The following is a 22,376-nucleotide window of genomic DNA, read 5'->3' as shown; positions in this document are numbered from 1 at the left end:
ACAATTTTGATGTCTAGTTTTCCCACTCTGTTCATTTTTGAGCAGCAAAGTTTGCTTTGGTAATAAAATATCTTTAATTAACCAAAAAAGTTTCACCTAATAATATAACAAAAATTAAATTTAAACAACATCCATAAGTATAAGGATAAATTTTATCCTTAGGGGTCGTTTGATACGCGTGATAAGATGAGATAAGATGTGGGGTTAAATTTATATCATGTTTGGTTGACGGTATAAAATTATCCCAAAATAAATTTATACCGTCAACCAACAAATGATATAAATTTAATCTAGTCTTAATACAGGATATCTCACCTTATCCCATCAATCTTGGTGCCCTTAACCAATTCCTTTTATGTATGTCTTGATTCTAAGGTTAGCAAAGTCAGCTTTGTCCATAATGTAAGCTCCTCTTACGGGTTTAGGGAGCATAGGCGAATATAGCCTTTTGGCTGTGGATTCATTTAAACTTAATGTTTTTGACACATGGGAGTACATCATATACAATAGTAAATAAAATTCTACTTAAATCTCAAACAAATAAAAGTTTTAAACCCATAATTTTAATAGTATAATTAATTTAATACAAGGTAAAACTTATTAAATTTAAATCATTAATCCGTCTTGCTAGGAACTCTTCAAACATTACATGAATTCTTGAGGTATTAGTGATTGCCCTAGCTTTAGCCAGCCCCCACCTCGACTTAAATAAATGAAAAAACAACTAGGAGGTGTGGTAAAGGGGATCAAATAATGGCTAGGGTACCGTAAATTCTATCCGGTAAAAAATGATTTTTGTGTTGAATATGCATGCATATTGGTCGTCACCTGCATAATGGGCTCCAATCCTTTTCTCTGCAACATTCACCTTATATACCCTCCTGAACTTTGTCCTTGTCTCAATTATATTATTCTCTAGGGCCATTTGGTTTATAAAAGTTCTCTTTTCTTTCAAAAACCTAAACCAAAAAAGAATTGCCTTCTGGAAAGTAAACTAAATTGCTCTTTTGAAACGTTAAACAAATCAAAACCAAAGGAACTAATTAAACATAAATGTTTTTCAAAAATCGTATTGCTTACAAGTTAGTTAATATTCATTCCAAGACAAAAAAATATACACACGCATTATTTGAAGTGAAAAAAGGGTAGAAATTTATAATCTGAGAAGGACAAAGCCGAAAGAGTATATTTTCAGCTTAAATCTAGACCGTAGATTTAATAAAAAGGCTGGGAGTTTATGGCGAATAATAGGTTTTGGCAGCCACTAATAATTGTTGATATTCGACTTAAAGTAGGTATATTTTTATGCATATTACATCGCATTTTACTCATGTTTCGTAGATTTTGAATATGAAATGTAATAATTTGTATTAATTCATGGTATTTTTATGTGTAGGAATCATCTGGAGGCCATGTGGGACGAAGGTGCGTGAATTGAAGCAAAACGTGGACGAAATGGAAAAAAAGCCGCAAAGTAGCGCCCAGGCTGGCGTGGGACGCTACCTGTGGCGCAGAAATCAGACCTTCAAAATTCCTAGCGCTAGGGCTAGCGCCCCACGCTACCTTGGGCGTTGGTGACAGAAACTTGTCCGATTTCGCCTGAGACTTGGTTATCTCAACCCAAAAATGCCTCCAACTCGTTTAAAAGCAAACCTAAACCTATTTTGAAGGGGGAGACACCACTTTGATAGAGAAAGACAAGTACGAAACACTCGGGAGCACGAAATTCATCAATTCTTCCATCCTTCATCTAGTATTCATAACTTTTATATTTAAAAATGATATTTTGATTATTGCTATGAACATGAGTGGCTAAAACCTCGTTATTCTGGGGTTATGGGTTGTTCTTGACTATTGTAAATTGACGGTTGATTGTTTTGCTTGACTTTATCATATTAATTTCTTTATTCAATCTTGCACTTAATTATTATGTTGTGTAGCTAACAATAGAATACTATCTATAAATTTATAGTTGAACTCGAAAATGGGAGCTATAGATTGCATATATGATTGAATAGAGTAAGTTCTTGAATCCGAGCATTGGAGAATAGATTCACGATTAGTATAAACATATTCTAGTTGCCTTACTTGGTTATTTTTACAGGAAATATGCATTCTTGTCAAGTTTGATTCTATAGACATATAGTCTTAGGTTGGCTTGAATAGGCGAGCGAAGTGTCGAAAGAACTTCGCGAGTATAATAAACCATGCTAATCAACAAATTAGATAAGTCCAGTGATTATATCAACCTGAAAACGCAATAGGAGAGATGTTAATCCCATAACCCTGGAATACCCCCAGCTCATTAATTCTTCCTAAGTGTTTGTTTGCTCTACTTGCGATATGATTTTCTTGCTTGCTTATTAGTTCGTAGTAATTTAGTGATAAAAATCACAATCATCTTCTTCACTCTCACTTGATCATTAAATTTATAAATAGCTTAAATTGAAAAATAGTTGATCATAAATCATCGTGGGAATGATATTTTCTTATCACTTTATTACTTGTCGACCGCGTGTACTTGCGTGGACCCAAAGCTAGGCTTTCTACATTACACCCTTTGGTATACGGCTCTTCTACGATCTTGCATGAACGTGGAATACTTTGTGCAGCAAGCTGCCTTTTAATAGTTTTCCTCTGAACTTTGACTACATGTATGGATAGAGATGAAGTATATGAACAGTAGGTACCCTTTAAGGAACCAGTGTCCAAAGAGTAAAAGTAATAGAGAAAAGAAAGCAAGAAACCAGACGAACACACATTCAACGCACAAAAGTTTAAAATGATTTTATGCGCACAAAGAAGCCACTTATTTTCTGACTGACCAGCCTATCCTCGCGATTGAAAATGAGGTGTCTCAACAGAAACTGTTCGGCACATTTTCTTTGAATGCACAAATGCCATATGTTCTGGACTAAAATGGGCATATTCAGAACAACTGAAAATACCATGGAAATGTGTTTTGTCGAGACAATATATATGAAGAGAGTATTGATTAGAATAAGAATCATCATATCTTAGAGATGTATTAATGAAATTTAATATTCTTAGAACAGGCCGTGGAGATATATGGCGTATCAAATATTGTCCTTTTGTCGGTTGTTATGGCATGCATAAAAAGCTCCTAAATTTTGTGAATGAACTGTATCGGTCAAAAATTATTTCTAATATGATTAAGTCATGTTAGCATTAGTGAGGCATTCACGGACCGCCATGTGCCACCAATGCGACTCTAATAGAGATCTGCCCAGGGTCAAAGTGGTTCTAGAAACAATGAACATTGCGGTAGAAGAGTCAGCAATGATTAAGGTCAAGGAGTTATCAAAGATCAAGGTCGAGGTCGAGCATCCTTGATAGAATTATAACGACGAGATAATCACCTTTATATGGAGAAACATCATCTGCCGATTCGGCCTACCCACCAGTTCACGGGAAAGAAAACCGCTGAATTCTTCGAGATATGGCATATTAAGAGGATACTTTCAACCCCGTATCACCAGCAGGTAACAGACAAGAAGAATCCTCCAACAAGTCCATATTAAACATCATGAAGAAAAAGTTCGAAGACGCCAAGGGACTGTGGCCGGAGATACTCCCAGAAGTATTATGGGCGTATAGAACTACCCCGAAGATGAGCACAGGAGAGACACCCTACTCTTTGGTCTATGGGACCGAGGCAGTCATACCAGTCGAAGTCGGAGAACCCAGTCTAAGGTACTCCCACGAAGGCGGTACTAGTAATGATGAGAGTAGAAGGCAGGAACTCGATCAAATCGACGAACGAAGAGATATGTCGTACATAAGGATGGTCTCCCAAAAGCAGCAAGCAAAACTTTATTACAACAAGAAAGCAAAGGTCCGACCGCTCAAAGTCGGGGACTACGTACTCAAAGCCAAAATTCAAGCGAGCAAAGGTCCACGGGAAGGCAAGCTGGGAATAAATTGGGACGACCCATACAAAATTACAGCCAAAGCAAACAAAGGTTCGTTCCAATTAAAGACAATGGAAGGAAAGCAATTACCGAATAATTGGAACATCAGCCACCTCAAATAGATCAACTTCTAAAAGGAAGAAGTGTTCCCAAGTCGTACTCTTTTTCCCTCACTTGAGTTTTGTCCCATTAAGATTTTCTCAAGGAGGTTTTTAATGAGGCGACAAATGGGACACTCTGAGCCGAAGTATGTGAGGGAGGGACCGTTTTTCTCTTTCATTGCCCGACTCCTTAATACTCTCTAAGTCAAACAATGAAGGGACTAGATAGACTGGGACTGGGACTGAAACGTCAGCCAGCGCCCAAAAATTTGTAACTTTCTCCAATCATGTAATCAGAGCAACAACGTCAAAGTAATAAAAAACTTACGTTTATAAGAAACACCTATCGGCCCTCGGCCGCGATTAACAAAAGGTTATGTTCTACCACGATAGAACAACCCTATAGGCCTTCGGCCATGACAAACAAAAGGTAAAGTTCGACCCCACTCGAACAACACATATCGACCTTCGGCCACGACTAACAAAAGGTCAAGTTCGACCACGGTCGAACAACACCTATCTTTCTCGGCCGTGACTAACAAAAGGTCAAGTTCGACCCGCTCGAACAACACCTATTGGCCCTCTGCCTTGACTAACAAACGATCAAGTTCGACCCCACTCGAACAACACTAATCGACCATCGCCGCAATTTGAAGAGGTTATAGTTAGACCAAGTTCGAATGACACCTACCGGCCCTCGGCAACACCCTAACGATAGGTTAAAATTTGACCAAACTCGAATAACACTTACCGGTCCTCGGCCGTAATTTAAAGTGGTTAAAATTCGACCAAGTTCGAATAACACCTATCGCCCCCCGGCCACGTTTCAATAGAAGTATAACTTAATCGAACAAGAAGCTAAGTCTGATCAAGTTCAAACCTAACCAATCGGTAGTATACATACTCGACCTATGCGGGCAAAAGGGAAATTCGACCCATAACTATTCGACCCAAGGACTTTGATATTTACAAGAACGACGGCAAAAGTATGAAGGAGCAAAACACGCAAAGTACAGAAACAAACCACAACAACTAAGAAAGGTGCAAATGAAAGCAAAAACCGACTTTGATATTTTTAAACAAAGGCTTCTTACAAAGGCTCTTGAAGACGCTGCAAAAATATACAAAAATGATTGATAAAACAAAAAAACTACTGCTGGCCACCGCTATCACGATCCAAGACATCCTCACTGCCCTGAACTTCAATGCTCTCTCCATCCTCGCCCGAAGGGTATATAAAATCATACCAGGCTTCATCTCAAGGCGGTCTACAACATCCTCACCGTCCTCATCTTCTTCACCAGGGTCGTAGCCACAAGAAACCAGAGCCTCGCGAGCCCTGACCCGAGCATCCTCAAAGTCCGCGGAAGGAATGGAACTCGCCACATGCAACTCATAAAGAACATCCAATCGGGCCTCGGCGTGAATCCACTATTCATACAGCTCACAAGGAACGTTGGGGAAGACAAAAGCCGTAGATGAAGAAGGTCATGTAAGTAGTTTGGTCTTCTCGGCCTCAGAGTGGCAACTTGATCATAAATATCGGAGGTCCTTTCTCCAACTCCCCAATCCTTTCATCAAGTTGTTCTTCTTTAAGCCTCATCATCGGCAAGTCATTTTCTCGCTCAGTATGAAGGGTTCGGTTTGCCACTTCAAGGAACTCCACCCTTCTCTGAACCTCCGACTGAGCAGACTCTGCTTTATCAAGCTCCTTTTTTTTCTCGGCGACCTCGCCACTAAGAGCATCCGCTTTAAATTGGCACTCTTCGAGTTGGCCTCGCAGCAGAACCACTTGGGCTTGTATATCACTGCATTGGGCCTCTATGCCTTTTCTAAGCTCAAGCTCTATCTCTTTTCTCCTCAACGTCCCTTCAAGGATGCTGCATTTCTCCACGACCTGCATCAGCTCCTCGTCCCTCTTCTTCAAGTCCTCCCTCAAGACCTGCACGTCATCTACTTCGCGAAGCCGACATCGGATCTCCCGGTACTTCTTAAGCCACCTTGTATACTTATCCTTCAGCTTTACGTAAATGTCTTTACGCCTCTTCTCTCGGCTAGCACTCTCAATCTCTAGAATAACCGTCTACAAAACAAAGAAAAGGAATTAGAGCTTACGAAAGAAATCGAAGCATAAGGAAAAGAACAGACGATAGTCGAACTTACCCGGAGAGCAAGACCAACTTATTCGCCAGAGTACTGTCGTTTATCATCTCGAGGGTCGTACCCTTAATCTCAAAACATAGAGGACTGAGGGCAAGGACCATTTCCTCGGTATCTATAAGAAAATTACGATCCATTGGGATCGCAATAGTCCTGGAGCCTCCTTCCAACCTCACTTTGAGTTGAGTGAGTCCCTCATCGATCATCCTCAACTCATCCATATCCATGTCGGAGTCAGATCCAATATCCTCCTCAGTAATGACCTTCTCTCTATCATTAGCCGTAGAGGGTACATCCATTGCGACCCTAGAAGACGAGGCTTCCTCTTGCCTCAAAAGTGCAAGGCCGTCATTATGCATCCCGCCCTCGACCGTCTCCCCCACGGGAGGTAGTGATGCACTCATGTTTATCTTCTATGAGTGCGGGATCTCGGAACCCGCCTTGAGGCTCTCTCCAACATACACTATGGCCGTCTCCCGAAGAATAAAGTCATGTTCTTCCAAGTCGACGGCTACTGGCTTTTCTCCTCCCGTATCCATGGCTCTCCTCTTAAAAGGCATTAGACTACCATCATCAGGAGAGATATTGTCGTCCTCATCAATCGGTGAAAGGCGTTAAGGAGAAAAAGTAGAGGACGGAATAGAGGCACGTTCCTGGACTGCGACGGCCGAAGAAGGGTTCGACACAGAAGTGGCAATAATCATAAGAGTGGCAGAAATCGAAGGGGCATCAGCCTTCCTCTGAAAGGATGGCACAGGTGCCCGGCTCCTTCTAGAAGACCTCCTGCCTGAGAAAGAAATAAACATCGAAGTCAGCAAAATGAGTCGGCGTACAACAAAAAATAAGACGACCACGGGCCAATAAGGAAAGTTACATGTCGAAGGATGAGTCGGTCTGAATTTTTTGATGAAGCTCGGCCAGTCGCGGATCCTTACGACGTGGGGAAGATTTGCTCGACCCAATCTGAGATACAAGTGACTAGAAGGGAAGGCTGAGTGTTGGCTACAAAGAAAGAAAAAGTCCTTCAACTAACTCAAAGTAAGTAAAAGAACGCGAATAAAAAAGAGAGAAAATAAACGAGCACTTACGTGTGTAATTCCAACCCTCTGGAAAGCCATCAGCATTAGCCACTACGTCCTCGGTCCTAACGTAGAAGCATTTGAGCCAGAATTGACGACTGGCCTTATCGTCCGTCTTTACCACCAAACACACTCCCCCACGATGGTGAAGATTCAACATTGTCTCCCTATAAAAGCTAGGGGTGAAGAAATGAACTAAATGCTGCAACGTCAACTCGAACCCGACCAGCTCGACAAATTTGGTCAGCATCCTTATAATTTAATAGACATATGGTGCACGTTGAGTAGGGCAGACGCCATAGTGGCGACAGAATTCCTCCACCAATGGAAGGAAGGGGAACGAATAACCGATGAGGAAAGTATAAGCGTATAAATTGCAATATCCAGTGGCGATGAACCTGTACCACATCCCCACCAGCCAGGATGAGTTCGACGTGGTTTGGAAGGCCGAATTTGGCCTTAAGTTCCACCAATTCCTTAGGCGTCATCATCAATTAAAAGACCCCAGGCGCGGCATTAGGTAATTTGGTGAAGTCGAACCTAGAGTCAAGATTGCGGGGGATTATCTCCTCCACTGACAAGAATGCTTCATCATCAGTAATGGCGGAAACACCCTCCCCGTGAGCAGGAAATACAACTGCTAAAGGAGGAATACAGCTCCCTTCGCCAACATTTGATGGCAAATCAAACATGGAGATGGAATAAGGCAGCAGAGTGAAGAGTGAAGTTTAGAGAAAAATAGCAAGAAGGATAAAGCTCTAGAAAGTTAGGAGATGAAAACTTCAAACTCAAGTCCAAAAACCTCAATTTATAGAGATCATGGCACTAAACCCAAAAGCGACTCGTCATCATTAGCACTGAAATCGAAATGGCAGATCCAACCAAGGGTCATGCATGAATCGAGGCAACATATCAGAAATATGCATCATAATGACGCTTGATGCCATGATCCTCACCCCGGGAAACAAGAGGTATTTGAATTTTTTGGCCCACAGAGGGCCACGTGTCCCGCTCGGAACGACGATTACGACTCTTGTAGCTTACTCGATAAGTTCGACCGAAAATGACAGTTATTCGCTCATTAAGTTCACTAGCGAGGGCGACCTCACTAAGCGGAGGGACTAACTGTATGGGTCAAAAATTATCTCTAATATGATTAAGTCATGTTATCATTTATGAGGCATTCACATGCCTCCATGTGTCACCAATGCGACTCTAATAAAGACCTGCCCAGGGTCGAAGTGGTTCTAGAAATAATGAAGGTTGCGGTCGAAGAGTCAGCAAGGATTAAGGTCGAGGAGTCATAAAGATCAAGGTCGAGGTCGAGCATCTTTGACAGAATTATAACGGCTAGTTTTAAGATCGGACATTAAAGAGAATATTCTAGTGAATATTCTCTACACTTGTACTATTAGGGTTTCTAGGAACATGTTCCCTATAAAAAGAAAAAGACACAATAATAGGGGATATGAGATATTCATCTATAAAAAACACATTGACTTTATAGAGAGAATCTGGTCCTATTGCAAGCATACAAAAATAATCTTTTTACTAAGATTCTTGTCTAGCATTTCCACTGGATCCAAGAGCAATCTAAGTATTCAAAGTCTTATCAATCATTCATCATTGTCAGAAAGAATATCCCCTGATGTCATCCCTTTTCGGGTGACTCACACGTTTTATTTATTTAAATGTCATTTATTGCTATTTATTACTATTTAATGTCATATTCCATCTTTTTGGATCATTGAATATTGTTATTATTGTTTATATTCATTGCCATCCGGACAAATACACTAGTTATTTGTCTCGATACCGGTATATTTATCTTTAGGATATTATTTTTAACTAAGATTAACTCTTCTTTATTTAAATCTAATTGGTTGAACCAAGATCTTGAGGGATTATACTGGGTTGTTGTTGTTGTTGTTGTTGTTGTTGTTGTTGTTGTTGTTGTCTTCGATTTAGTTCTCTAATTATTTGTCTTGCTATTACTTGATATCAGGGCTTCCTTCACCTTCTTAAGCCGAGGGTCTATCGGAAACAGTCTCCCTACCTTGGGGCAGGGGTAAGGCTGCGTACATCCTACCCTCCCCAGACCCCATTTGAGCGATTATACTGGATGATTGTTGTTGTTGTTGTTGTTGGTGGTGGTTGAACCAAGATCTATATTTTTGGTCAAACACGACCCGAGTCCGCTTTTCTCCGCATGCAACCCAATATGTTGGAACCGACAACAAGATTAGGGTCGTCCCCTTAATTGTATGCTAACTCCAGCCGAAGCTGGCTTCTTTGGAAGCATGTTACCGCTATGCTCACGAGCCGACTAACCTACCAGTAATAGCGGGAATTCTCTCGTTCCCTGATTAGAAATATGGTTGGATGAGGGGTTTATTCCATGATTGTTGTTCCTGAACAGCCCATCTCATATCAGATCGGATGATATTAGATTTGTAGTGCGAAGTGAAGTAATAGGAAGAGAAGATTGCTGGCATAAAATTCCTATTCATGAAAGCCCCTTCGCACTTTCTATTCGACTTTGAAGTTTCAAGTAAGAATGTCCACTTGAGTTGTGTAAATAATTTTCCATAAAGTATAAAAAGAGCTGATCAAATTCTTTTTCCTCTTTTTTCTTGTTTTTTAATTTTGTGATAATTGTTTTGAGATGGGCCATGGCATGAACTATGTAGGAAATGGATGAAAGGTGAAATATGAAGGGTGTATTTGGTATGAAGAAAAATATGAAAAAATATTCTTTCAAAATAAATGATTTCTTACTTATTTTTTAGTGTTCGGTTAGGTAGCCAAAAATAATTTTTTAAATATATAATTTAGGCAAATACTATGGGAGATAAAATGGGTAATGGTGCACGGGAGGTTGGTAGGTAAGGATCTGGGGTAGGGATGGACATCAGTCGGTTCAGTTCAATTATAAATGTTATCGGTTCAGCATATCCGTCATCGGTTTATAAATATGCTAAACCAATAACCGAATCGATAAGATATCTTATTGAGATTGTTTAATCGATTATTGATCATTATCGGTTTACCCGATAAGATAATTCAATTTGGAGGGAGAAGCATAATATGTAACACTAATTGATATTATAACCTTGACCCTTTTTAATTATATTCTAAAGAATGAACAAAAATTTTATTAACACATGTCTACCCTCGTTAAAATGTTTGTTCAATTATAAACAACAGCAAAATTTGCTTAAACGTACTTCATATATTCACACATAGATAAACATCAATGAGATTATGAAATTAAAGAGTATGACTTCACCATATTAACTAGCGTTCTAGCAAGAACTCTTTATTAAATATTTTATCAAACGTAACAATGTTTGATCAGAGAGACGATAAATATATTGATACCATAAAATGTACTGATCCAATAATTGTAGAAAGAGCAACAACATATTTTGAAAGAGTGGCATGCGTACTCTAGAATATGCTGAACACTGCAAATATTGGAGAATCTTAATTAAAAAAGATGCTTTCATATCAAGAAATTAGGGGATTTGCACAAGTCCAATTGTCCAAACACAGTAGAAGCAAAACAAAATAATACTAGGAATTATACCTTAAAATTAAGAAGTCCATACATAGTACTAATAGAGAATATAGCTCTAAGGTGGCTTTATATACCTAAAGGTAAAAATATAATTTTGGTAAAACTTATTGGGTTATCGGTGTAATGACTCGATTGGTCGTTTTGAGCTTTAATATTCCGTTTGGTGGTTTGAGACTTCGAGTATCTTCATATGATGTATTATGACTTGTGTGTTTGGTTCATTTTAATTTCGAGTGATTCGGGATTGATTTGATAGAATGACTCTCAATTTAGAAGCTTTAAGTTGGAAGAGTTGACCAAGGTTTGACTTTAGGGTAAACAGAATCAGAATCGAGTTTTTATGGTCCCGAAGGTTCGTATGATGATTTTGGACTTGTGCGTATGTTCAAATTCGATTTTGGAGGTTCCTAGAAGGATTCGACACTATTTGTCGAAAGTTGGCAATTTGAAAAATTTAAGAGTTCATAAGTTTAACTAAGAGTTGAATTTGTTGTTATTGGACTCCAATTAATATTCTGAGACTTTAGATAGGTCTATATAATTTAATTGAACTTGTGTGCAGAATTTGGAAGTAATCCAAAGTGTTTAAGTGTGATTCAGACACTCTTATGAAAGAATGAAGATTTAATAACTTAAGAGAAATTCTATTCCGTTTGAGCCTCGATTCTTTGTTGTGACGTTCCCGTGATGTTTTGAGGCTTTGGATAAGTTTGGATAATGTATTTGTACTTGTTGGTATGATTGAATGGGGTCCCGAGGGGCTCGGGTGTATTTTGCATCACTGGTTGAGAAACTAGTTAAGTTAAGGATTTGGAGTTTGACCATGGTTAATATCAAGTCAAGATGACCTCATTTCGGTGTTTTGAGTGCGCGAGCAGATTTGAAGCGTGTTTTATAATTGAAATGCATATATGGTTTGTGTCCGAGAGGTTCCGAATGAGTGTTGGGTGCTAAAATGAAGATTCTTTTGTTGTTGATTTTCTAGTGCAAAATAGTTACGAAAATGTCATTTTTGTCCCTTAAATTTTCAGACTTCCTTTAAAACTTCAAAAAAAATCACATCTCCTTCATTTTAAGGCCAAATTGGGTGATTCAAAAGGCTATCTTGAGTGTAATCTCGCAAGAATTATGTTGGGCTTATCAAATATGAGTTTAGGGGTCATCTAGCATTTGATTCGAGCTATAACAACTGCTGCGTTATTTTACTTGTTCCAGAATTTAGTCACTTTTTCTCACATGATTTTGGAGCTCGGATTTGGGCGATTTTGGAGGGGATTTTCTCCATTTAGATTGGGGTAAGTATTTATTTTACTCTATTTTGATTATATTTCATGAATCTATTTCTGATTTTGGCATTTGGATCATGAATTTTAAAGAAAAATGGGGGGGGGGGGGGGAGATTGTCTAAACTTTTCTAAAGTGAATTTTTGAGCTTTAAACATCGATTCAGAGTCGGATTTGAGTAAAATTAGTATGGCTGGACTCATAATTGAATGATTTATCGAATTTTGTTGGTTTTATGGGGTTATGAGGTGCGGGCCCGGGTTTAACATTTTGGTTGGCTTAGAGTTTTTTTTAATTAAAGATTCAACCTTTATCGATTGGGTTTGTCTCATTTGACATTATTTGATATTTTTGAGTTGCTTTAGTTTCGAGCCCTTCAGAGGTTGATACGCGTGGAATGCCATTTCTAGAATATTATTTTGCTTGCTCCGTATTTGATTTGGCTTGTTCGAGATAAGTAATATTTCTAAACCTAGAATTGAGGGTAATTATCCATAGGAACCATATTATTTGTGATGTATTGGGGTGGCACACATGCTAGGTGATAGGCGTGCGGGTGTGCACCGGAAAAATCATGATCCGGATTGACTTTTGGGCTATGTTGCTATCATGCCTTGTTGTATCTGTGTGTTTCCTACATGTTAGATTAACTGAGCTAGGATTTATGCTAGAAATTATATTTAGGTTATGTGGCTACTTGATTGAGACTTGATGAGACTATTTCTGTTGTTGTGGGTTATCTGATTTAACTATAATTATACACTTAGTCATGATTCATCATTTGCATATCATATCTCAGTCTCTATTCATCATTCATCGTTACATCACATGTTATCATTGCTTTACCATATGTGGAGTTGTTGGGCTGAGTGGTATGAGATTGTGAGCCCTTGAGACTTGCGAGGTTGATGACTGAGGTGGGCCTTAGAACCGTGTTGAGAGTGTTATTGTGGATCGAGTTGCACGCCGCAGCAGGCCATATTGGCTTTATTACTACTATTATTATTATTATTATTATTATTATTATTATTATTATTATTATTATTATTATTATTATTATTATTATTATTATTATTATTATTATTATTATTATTATTACTATTATTATTACTATTATTATTATTATTATTATTATTATTATTATTATTATTATTATTATTATTATTATTATTATTATTATTATTATTATAATTATTATTATTATTGTGGAGCAGACTGCACGCCGCATCATGCCTTATTGACTTATTATTATTGTGGACCGGGATGCACGCCGCAGCAGGCCTTATAGGCTTTTGATTAGCGCTTGAGCAGGATCCGCCCCTCTGGAGTCTGACATACCAGCAGTGAGCACAGGAACAATGATATATATACATGTGCTTTGGTGAGGGGCTTATGAGCTAGGCACCTGTATAGTGCTGAGTGATTGTGTGTGTGTGTATGATGAAGTGGGCATTTGAGAAAGACAACTGGAATATGTTTGAGGGTGAGAGTACCTGGGAATATCACCGTGAAATCATTCATTTGACATGCATACTTGGCATGTAGGCATAGAGAAGCATTTTTCCTCATGCTAGACGATATTGTGACATTCATGATTTGACATGTACATTTGACATGTAGGCACAAAGATATATATTCCTTATGCTAGATGGTATATAATAATTAATGACTTGATATGCATATTCACATGTAGGCATAAAGATGTACTTTCCTCATACTATCTGGTTGTCACAACCCAATTTTCCTATAGGGCGTGATGGCGCCCAATGTCGCCGCTAGGCAAGCCAACAGTGAACTAGCCATAGATCTATTCTTTTAACATTTTAGAAATAGTTAATTTTTAATTATTACATAAGTAAGAGGTGCGAAATTTAATAAAATAAAGTGTGAACGATTTTACAAACAGGTCTGGTGAAATAAAATACTCAAAATCATTAAGTGGCTACTAGCAAAATTCCAAGACATGGTGTCACAAGTGTATGAACTACTAGTAGAATATACAGAACACTAAACTACTGTCTGAATGGAGTAGCCAGAAAATAAAAGCAAAAGAAAGACTCCAGGTGTTGCAGGATGGACTCGGAAAGCAGCTCACTACTAAGTCTCGAAATATCAGGGGTGTGCGCTTGGGTAACTACCAGATGCACCTGCCTCAGAACCTGCACGATTAGTGCAGAAGTGTAGCATGAGTACATAAATAGCATGAACCCAATAAGTATCTAGTCTAACCTCGAAGAAGTAGTGACGAGGGATCGACATCGATACTTACTATAGGCTAACAATAAAATATAGAAATTCTAAATAAGCATGGATTATATAAATAATAATTACAACTCAGTAACAAGCACTGAATAATAATTCTTTCACTAACAATAAATTCCAATTCAATTTCTGTCATTAAATAATTATTACCGCTCAAACAATAAAATAATATCAAGTATAATTAGGCTCCGAGTATTTATCAAGCACGATTTATGCCGAGGTCGTACGCCCCAATCCAAAAATATATTGTGTGTACTACCGAGGGTCGAACGACACAAACCATATATGCATCTATTAACCTGCCGAGGCGAACGACCCGCTGCCATGAGAGTAGAGGAATTTACATCGCTCGCGGAAATACTTGCGACACGAGTGAACATAGATTTATCTGAGTTATTATAAAATTCTTCAATTCTTTCCAAATATAAAGAAATTCAAACTGGAGACTTTAAATCTTAAAATCCTTAATCTCTACTCTATTTAAGACAATTAATATGCATAATCAACATAACAGTGCAAACAAAGCATGATGTAAATCTAAGACTACCCGGACATCACATGGAATTTAGCTACGCACGGACTCTCGTCACCTAGTGCGTATATAGCTCCCCACACAATAAATTCACAACAAATACACCTAAGGGGATGAGTTCCCTATTACAAGGTTAGGCAAGAGACTTGCCTCGTTCTCAAGCTCACTCCCGATCCACAAATATGCTTTAAATCCTTAACTCGGTGCCAAACAACCCAAAACTAGTCAAATGTTATATAACTTAATCAATATGTGTTCAAAAGATCATAATTTAACTATTAGAGTAATTACCCAACCCAAATAGGAAGACTCCAAAAATTTACCCTCAGGCCCACATTCTCGGATTCCAAAAATGTTTGAAGATAAATGTTACCCATAACTTCACGAACTCAAATATATAATTTTCACCCAATTTCATAATCATTTTTGTGGTTAAATCCCATTTTTATCAAAACCTAGGTTTTTCATCTAAATCCAAAATTTTCACAATTTTTTATGTTAAAATCTACCCATAATCTATGTATTTAATTTACATTGATTAGAAATTACTTACCTCCAATAGCTAGGTGAAACCCTCTCTCTAAGAGCTCCAAAATAGCCCAAGGAATGCAATAAATGACCCCAAAAATGGTCTAAGTCCCGACTTAAATGAAGCTTCTGCCTCCAGCGATTTTCGCTTCTGCGGACCTAGGGCCGTATCTGTGGTACCGCACCTACGTAAAAGCCATCGCAGGTGCGGTCCTAGCCTAGGTTGGCAGACCCTACTTCTGCGGACGGACTCCCACTTCTGCGGAGGGTGGAGCGCACCTGCGGCCAAAAGCTTGCAGGTGCGGGCACACCAGAACTGGTGCATCAGCAACCCCTTTTAAGCTCTAACTCAATCCGTGCAATGTCCGAGTAGAACCCGAAGCCTCCGAGGCCTCGTCCAAACATACAAATAAGTTTGTAAACATGATACGGACTCTGTAGAACCTCAAAAATATGAAAAACAACACCAAAACTAAGAATCGCACCCCAAACCAAATCAAATCAACTTATGAACTTCAAGTTCTTCCAACTTGCTCCGAGCGCGCCGAATCATTCCTAAACTACTCGGAATGATACCAAATTTTGCGTGCAAGTATTAAATCACCATACGGAACTATTCCCGGGCTCGAAATCTCAAACGGGCCTCGATAATACCAAAACCTACTTCAAACCAAATTTAAAGAACTTTAAAACCTTCAATAAGCCAACTTTCAACTTTAGGCGCCGAAACACTCCCAGGTCACCCAAAACTCGCTCCGAATACACGCCCAAGTCCAAAATCATCATACGAACCTGTTGGGGATGCCAAATCCCATTTTCGAGGTCATTTACTAGAAGTGTTGAGCCAAGTCAAACTTAGCCCTTAAAGCTAATACTAAGGAACTAAGTGTTCTGATTTCAACCCGAACCCTTCCAAATTAAGAACTAACCATCCCCGCAAGTCATAAAATAATAAAAGCACATACGGAGAGTCTTATTTAGGGGAACGAGGATCTTGAAAGCAAAATAACCGGTCGGGTCGTTACATTCTCCATCTCTTAAACAAACGTTCGTCCTCAAACGGGTCTAGATTCGTACCTGAAGTGACGAATAAGTGTGAATATCTACCCCGCATGTCCTCCTCGGCCTCCCAAGTTGCCTCCTCGACCGGTTGGCCCCTCCACTGAACTTGTACCGCATAAATCTTCTTGGACCTCAACTGGCGAACCTGCGACAATGGCAACTGGATCCTCCTAATAACCCAGACTCTTACCTAGATGGACCGTGTTGAAGTCTAACACATATGACATGTCGGCATGATACCTTCGGAGCATAGACGCGTGGAAAACCGGATGAACTCCAGATATACTGGGAGGTAAAGCAAGCTCATAAGCAACTGCCCCAACTCATCTCAATACCTCAAATGAACCTATGAACCTTGGACTCAGCTTGCCTTTCTTCCCGAACCTTATGATTCCCTTCATCAGCGAAACCATCAAGAGAACCTTCTCGCCCACCATGAATGATAAATCATGCGCTTTCTGGTCTGCGTAACTCTTCTGTCTGGACTGTGCTGTGCGAAGTTGCTCCTAAATCAACTTTACCTTTTCCAAGGTATCTTTCACTAAATCGGTACCATATAACCTAGCCTCGCCGGGCTCAAACCATCTGACGGGCGAACGACATCGCCGACCATATAAAGCCTCAAATGAAGCCATCTCGATACTGGACTGATAATTGTTATTGTAAGCAAACTCAACCAAAGGCAAGAATCGATCCCACTATCCTCTAAAGTCAATCAGACATGCTCTGAGCATATCCTCCAAGATATGAACCGTCCGCTCCAACTGATCGTCGGTCTGCGGATGAAAGGATGTGCTGAGTTCTACCCGGGTCCCAAACTCACTCTGTACTACCCTCCAGAAATGTGAAGTAATTTGAGGGCCTCTATATGATATAATAGAGATAGGCACACCATGCAACCGAACAATCTCCTGAATGTAAATCTGGGCCTATCTCTCTGAAGAATACGTGGTCACTACCAGAGTGAAGTATGCCGACTTGGTCAACCTATCGACAATGATCCAAACTGCATCAAACTTCCACAAGGTCCGCGGCAACCCAACTACAAAATCCATAATAATGCACTCTCATTTCCACTCAGGTATAACCATATGCTGAAGTAGGCCACCTGGCCTCTAATGCTCGTACTTAACCTGCTGACAATTAAGGCACCTTCCTACATACTCAACTATGTCCTTCTTCATCTGCTACCACCAGTAATACTGCCTCAGGTCGCGATACATCTTCGTCGCACCTAGATGAATAGAATACCGAGAACTGTGTGCCTCTTCTAGAATCTTTTCCCTCAATACCTCAATATTAAGGACATATAGACGAACCTGGAGTCGCAGAGTAACCTCCTTGGCACCACCCTGTAGTACCGTCTCTCTGAGAACCAACAACTGCGAATCATCGTACTGGCGAGCCTTGATCTGCTCGAATAGTGAAGACTGGGCGATGACGCATGCAAGAACTCGGCTGGACTCTGAAATATCCTACCTCACAAGTCTGTTAGCTAAGGATAGAATGTCCAAAGCTAGTGGCCTCTCCTCTGCTGAAATGAATGCTAAACTATCCATACTCTGTGCTGCCTCAAATTGAGATCCATTTGCTTGAACAAATGCTGCAAGCAACGATGATCGGTGTAGACCTCACAGGACACATCGTAAAAATAATGCCTCTAGATCTTAAGAGCATAAACAATCCCGGCCAACCCCAAATCATGTACGGGGTAATTCGTCTCGTAGAGCTTCAGATGATGTGAAGCATATGCAACAACTCGCCCCTCGTGCATCAATACACAACCCAAACCAACGCATGAGGCATCGCAATATACAGTATACATCCCTGAACCGGAAGGCAACACTAATATCGGTTCTGAAGTCAATGTGGTCTTGAGCTTCTGAAAGCTCGCCTCGCAATCATCTGACCATCGGAACGGAGCACCCTTCTGGGTCAATCTAGTCAAAGGTGCTGCAATAGATGAGAAGCCCACCACAAACCGGCGATAATAGCCTACTAACCCCAAGAAGCTCATGATCTCAGTCGCTGTAGTAGGACGAGGCCAACTCTGAACTGCCTCGATCTTCTTGAGATCTACATTAATACCCTCGCCTGATACAACATGTCCCAAGAATGCCATAGAATCTAACCAAAACTCACACTTGGAGAACTTAGCATTTAGCTTCTGTTCCCGTAAGATTTAAAGCACCACTCTCAAAATGTTGCTCGTGTTCCTCCATGCTACGTGAGTAGATCAAAATATCATCAATGAAGACAATGATAAACAAATCAATATATGACGTGAACACCCGTTCATCAAATCTATAAATGTCGTCGGGGCGTTAGTCAAACCGAAGGACATCACTAGAAACTCATAGTGTCTATATCTAGTCCGAAAAACCGTCTTCGGAACATTCGAATCCCGAATCTTCAACTGATGGTAGCCCGATCTCAAGTCAATCTTAGAGAACACCCTAGCACCCTGCAACTAGTCAAATAAATCATCAATACGCGGCAACGGGTACTTGTTCTTAAAGGTAACTTTGTTCAACTGGCGGTAATCAATGCACATCCTCATAGTCCCATCTTTCTTTTTCAGTAATAACACTGGTGCACCCCAAGGCGACACACTCGGTCTGAAGAACCCTTTTGCTAGCAACTCCTAAAGTTGTTCCTTTAATTCCTTCAACTCTTTCGGAGCCATACGGTACGGTGGAATAGATATAGGCTAGGTACCTGGAGCCAAATCAATACGGAAGTCGATATCATGATCCGGCGGCATGCCTGGGAGATCAGAAGGAAACACATCGAAGAACTCCCGAACCATAGGCACTGAATCAATCGCCAGAGTCTCTGTAGTAGTATCCCGAACATAAGCTAGATAAGCCAAACACCCATTCTCGACCATGTGTCAAGCCTTCAGAAAAGAGATAACCCGACTAGATGTACTAACAGACGAACCCTTCTACTCCAATCTCGGTAACTATGGCATCGCCAAGGTAACAGTCTTGGCATGGCAATTAAGGATGGTGTGATATGGAGAACACCAATCCATGCCCAGAATGACCTCAAAGTCGATCATATCAAGCAACAGAAGATCCGATCGAGTCTTATAACCACAGAAAGTACCAATGCAGGACCGGTAGATCTGATCCACAACAACATAATCGCCCACTAGAGTGGACACATAAACAAGAGTACCCAAGGACTCACGAGTAACTCCCAGGAAATGAGCAAACAGAGATGAAACATACGAAATTGTAGGCCCTGTATCAAATAGTACCGAAGCATCCCTACCACAGACAGAAATAATACATGTGATCACGACATCCGAGGCCACTGCATCTGCTATGGCCGGAAAAGCATAGAATCTAGCTGGAGCACCACCTGACTGGCCTCCACCTCTAGGATGCCCCCGACGCACCTGCCCTCTGCCTCTGGGCGGCCGGACGGCTGGTGCGGCAGTTGGTGCTAATCATAGGCTGATGACCCTATTGTACTGCCTTGCCCCGAAGTCTGAGACAAAACCTCTTCATGTGGCCAGGATTTCAGGAGGTCATTGGTCGTATGCTGCGGTTCATGGATTCTATGACTCAGGGTCACGAACAGTGAACTAGCCATGGATCTATTCTTTTAGCATTTTAGAAATAGTTGATTTTTAATTATTACATAAGTAAAAGGTGAGAAATTTAATAAAATAAAGTGTGAACGATTTTACGAACACGTATGGTGAAATAAAATACTCAAAATCATTAAGTGTCTACAAGCAAAATTTCAAGACCTAATGTTACAAGTGTATGAGCTACTAGTAGAATATACAAAACACCTGAATGGAGTAGACAGAAAATAAAAGCAAAAAAGAGACTCCAGGTGCTGCAGGATGGACTCGGAAAGCATCTCACCACTAAGTCTCGAAATATCAAGGGTGTGCGTCGGGGTAACTACCAGATGCACCTGCCTCAGAACCTACACGATTAGTGTAGAAGTGTAGCGTGAGTACATAAACAACATGAACCCAATAAGTATCTAGTCTAACCTCGAAGAAGTAGTGACAAGGGATTGACATCGATACTTACTATAGGCTAACAATAAAATATAGAAATTCTAAATAAGTATAGATTATGTAAATAATAATTACAACTCAGTAACAAGCAGTGAATAATAATTCTTTCACTAACAATAAATTTCAAATCAATTTCTGTCATTAAATAATTATTACCGCTCAAGCAATAAAATAATATCAAGTATAATTAGGCTCCGAGTATTTATCACGCACGATTTATGCCGAGGTTGTACTGCCCGATCAAAAAATATATTGTGTGCACTACCGAGGGTCGAACAAAACGAATCATAGATGCATCTATTAACCTGCCGAGGCAAACGACTCGCTCCCATGAGAGTAAAGGAATTTACCTCACTCGTAGAAATACTTGCGACACGAGTGAACATGAATTTATCAGAGTTATTATAAAAGTCTTCAATTCTTCCCAAACATAAGAAATCCAAACTGGAGACTTTAAATATTAAAATCCTTAATCTCAGCTCTATTAAGATAATTAATATGCATAATCAACATAACAGTGCAAACAAAGCATGATGTAAATCTAAGACTACCCGGACATCACATGGAATTTAGCTACGCATAGACTCTCATCACCTAATGCGTACGTAACTCTCCACATAAGAAATTCACAAAAAATACACCTAAGGGGGTGAATTTTTGAAATCTTCCAATTTGGGTTGGGTAATTACTCTAATAGTTAAATTATAAACTTTTGAACACATATTGATTAATTTATATAATATTTGACTAGTTTCGGGTTGTTTGGTACCGAGTTGAGGATTTAAAGATAAATTTTGCCCAAAACATTTGCCCAAACCTGCGGAACTCTCATCGCAGAAGCGACGCCGCTTCTGCGCATGCTTCTTCGCTTCTGCAGACCACTGGCCAAATGCCCAAAGCCGCTTCTGCGGCCAAGAGCTCGCACCTGCGGCCTAAAGCTCGCAGGTGCGGGCACACCAGAACTGGTGCACCATCAGCCCCCTTTAAGCTCTAACTCAATCTGTGCAACGTCCGAGTAGCACCCGAGGCCCCCGAGGCCTCGTCCAAATATACCAACAAATTTTTAAACATGAAACGGACTCACTCGAACCCTCAGAAACGCGAAAACTAACACCAAAACTAAGAATCGCAACCCAAACCAAATCGAATTAACTTATGAACTTCAAGTTCTTCCAACTTGTTCCGAACGCGCCAAATCATACCTAAACTACTCGGAATGATACCAAAATTTGCGTGCAAGTCTTAAATCACCATACGTAACTATTCTCGGGCTCGGAATCTCAAACGGACCTCGATAACACCAAAACCTACTTCAAACTAAATTTAAAGAACTTTAAAACCTTCAATAAGCCAACTTTCACCTTTAGGCGTTGAAACGCTCCCGGATCTCCCAAAACTCACATCGTACACACGCCCAAGTCCAAAATCGTCATATGAACCTGTTGGGACCGCCAAATTCTGGTTTCGAGGTCATTTACTAGAAGTGTTGACCCAAGTCAAACTTAGCCCTTTAAAGCCAATACTGAGGAACTAAGTATTACGATTTCAACCCAAACCCTTCCAAATCTAGAACTAACCATCCCTGCAAGTCATAAAATAGTAAAAGTACATATGGGAAGTCTTATTTAGGGGAACATGGATCTAGAAAGTAAAACGAGCGGTCAAGTCGTTATATTGGTAATGAAATATCTTATCTGTTGTTGAATATTTGGGAAAAATTACAGTTTTCTAATATACTCATATTTTGGTGATTCCGATGCAAAATTTGGACTTTACTGTTATACCTGAAAAGCATGTCTACTTTTTCCTAA

General features: G+C 39.9%; 1 protein-coding gene across 1 annotated transcript; it reads right to left on the bottom strand.

Annotated features, from left to right (window-relative positions):
- Window positions 1–5,549: 5,549 nt before the first annotated feature.
- On the bottom strand, window positions 5,550–6,597 carry LOC138903247 (uncharacterized). The gene is made up of 2 exons (XM_070191181.1): window positions 6,295–6,597; window positions 5,550–6,116 (listed from the first exon to the last, which is right to left on the bottom strand). The coding sequence occupies exons 1-2, from the start codon at window positions 6,595–6,597 to the stop codon at window positions 5,550–5,552; spliced, it is 870 nt and encodes a 289-aa protein (XP_070047282.1).
- Window positions 6,598–22,376: the final 15,779 nt, after the last annotated feature.

The sequence above is a fragment of the Nicotiana tomentosiformis genome, chromosome 12 (assembly GCF_000390325.3).
Source record: "Nicotiana tomentosiformis chromosome 12, ASM39032v3, whole genome shotgun sequence".
Taxonomy (NCBI): Eukaryota; Viridiplantae; Streptophyta; class Magnoliopsida; order Solanales; family Solanaceae; genus Nicotiana; species Nicotiana tomentosiformis.
Note: the sequence above shows the minus strand (reverse complement) of the source record. Positions and strands in the feature narration are given on the sequence as shown.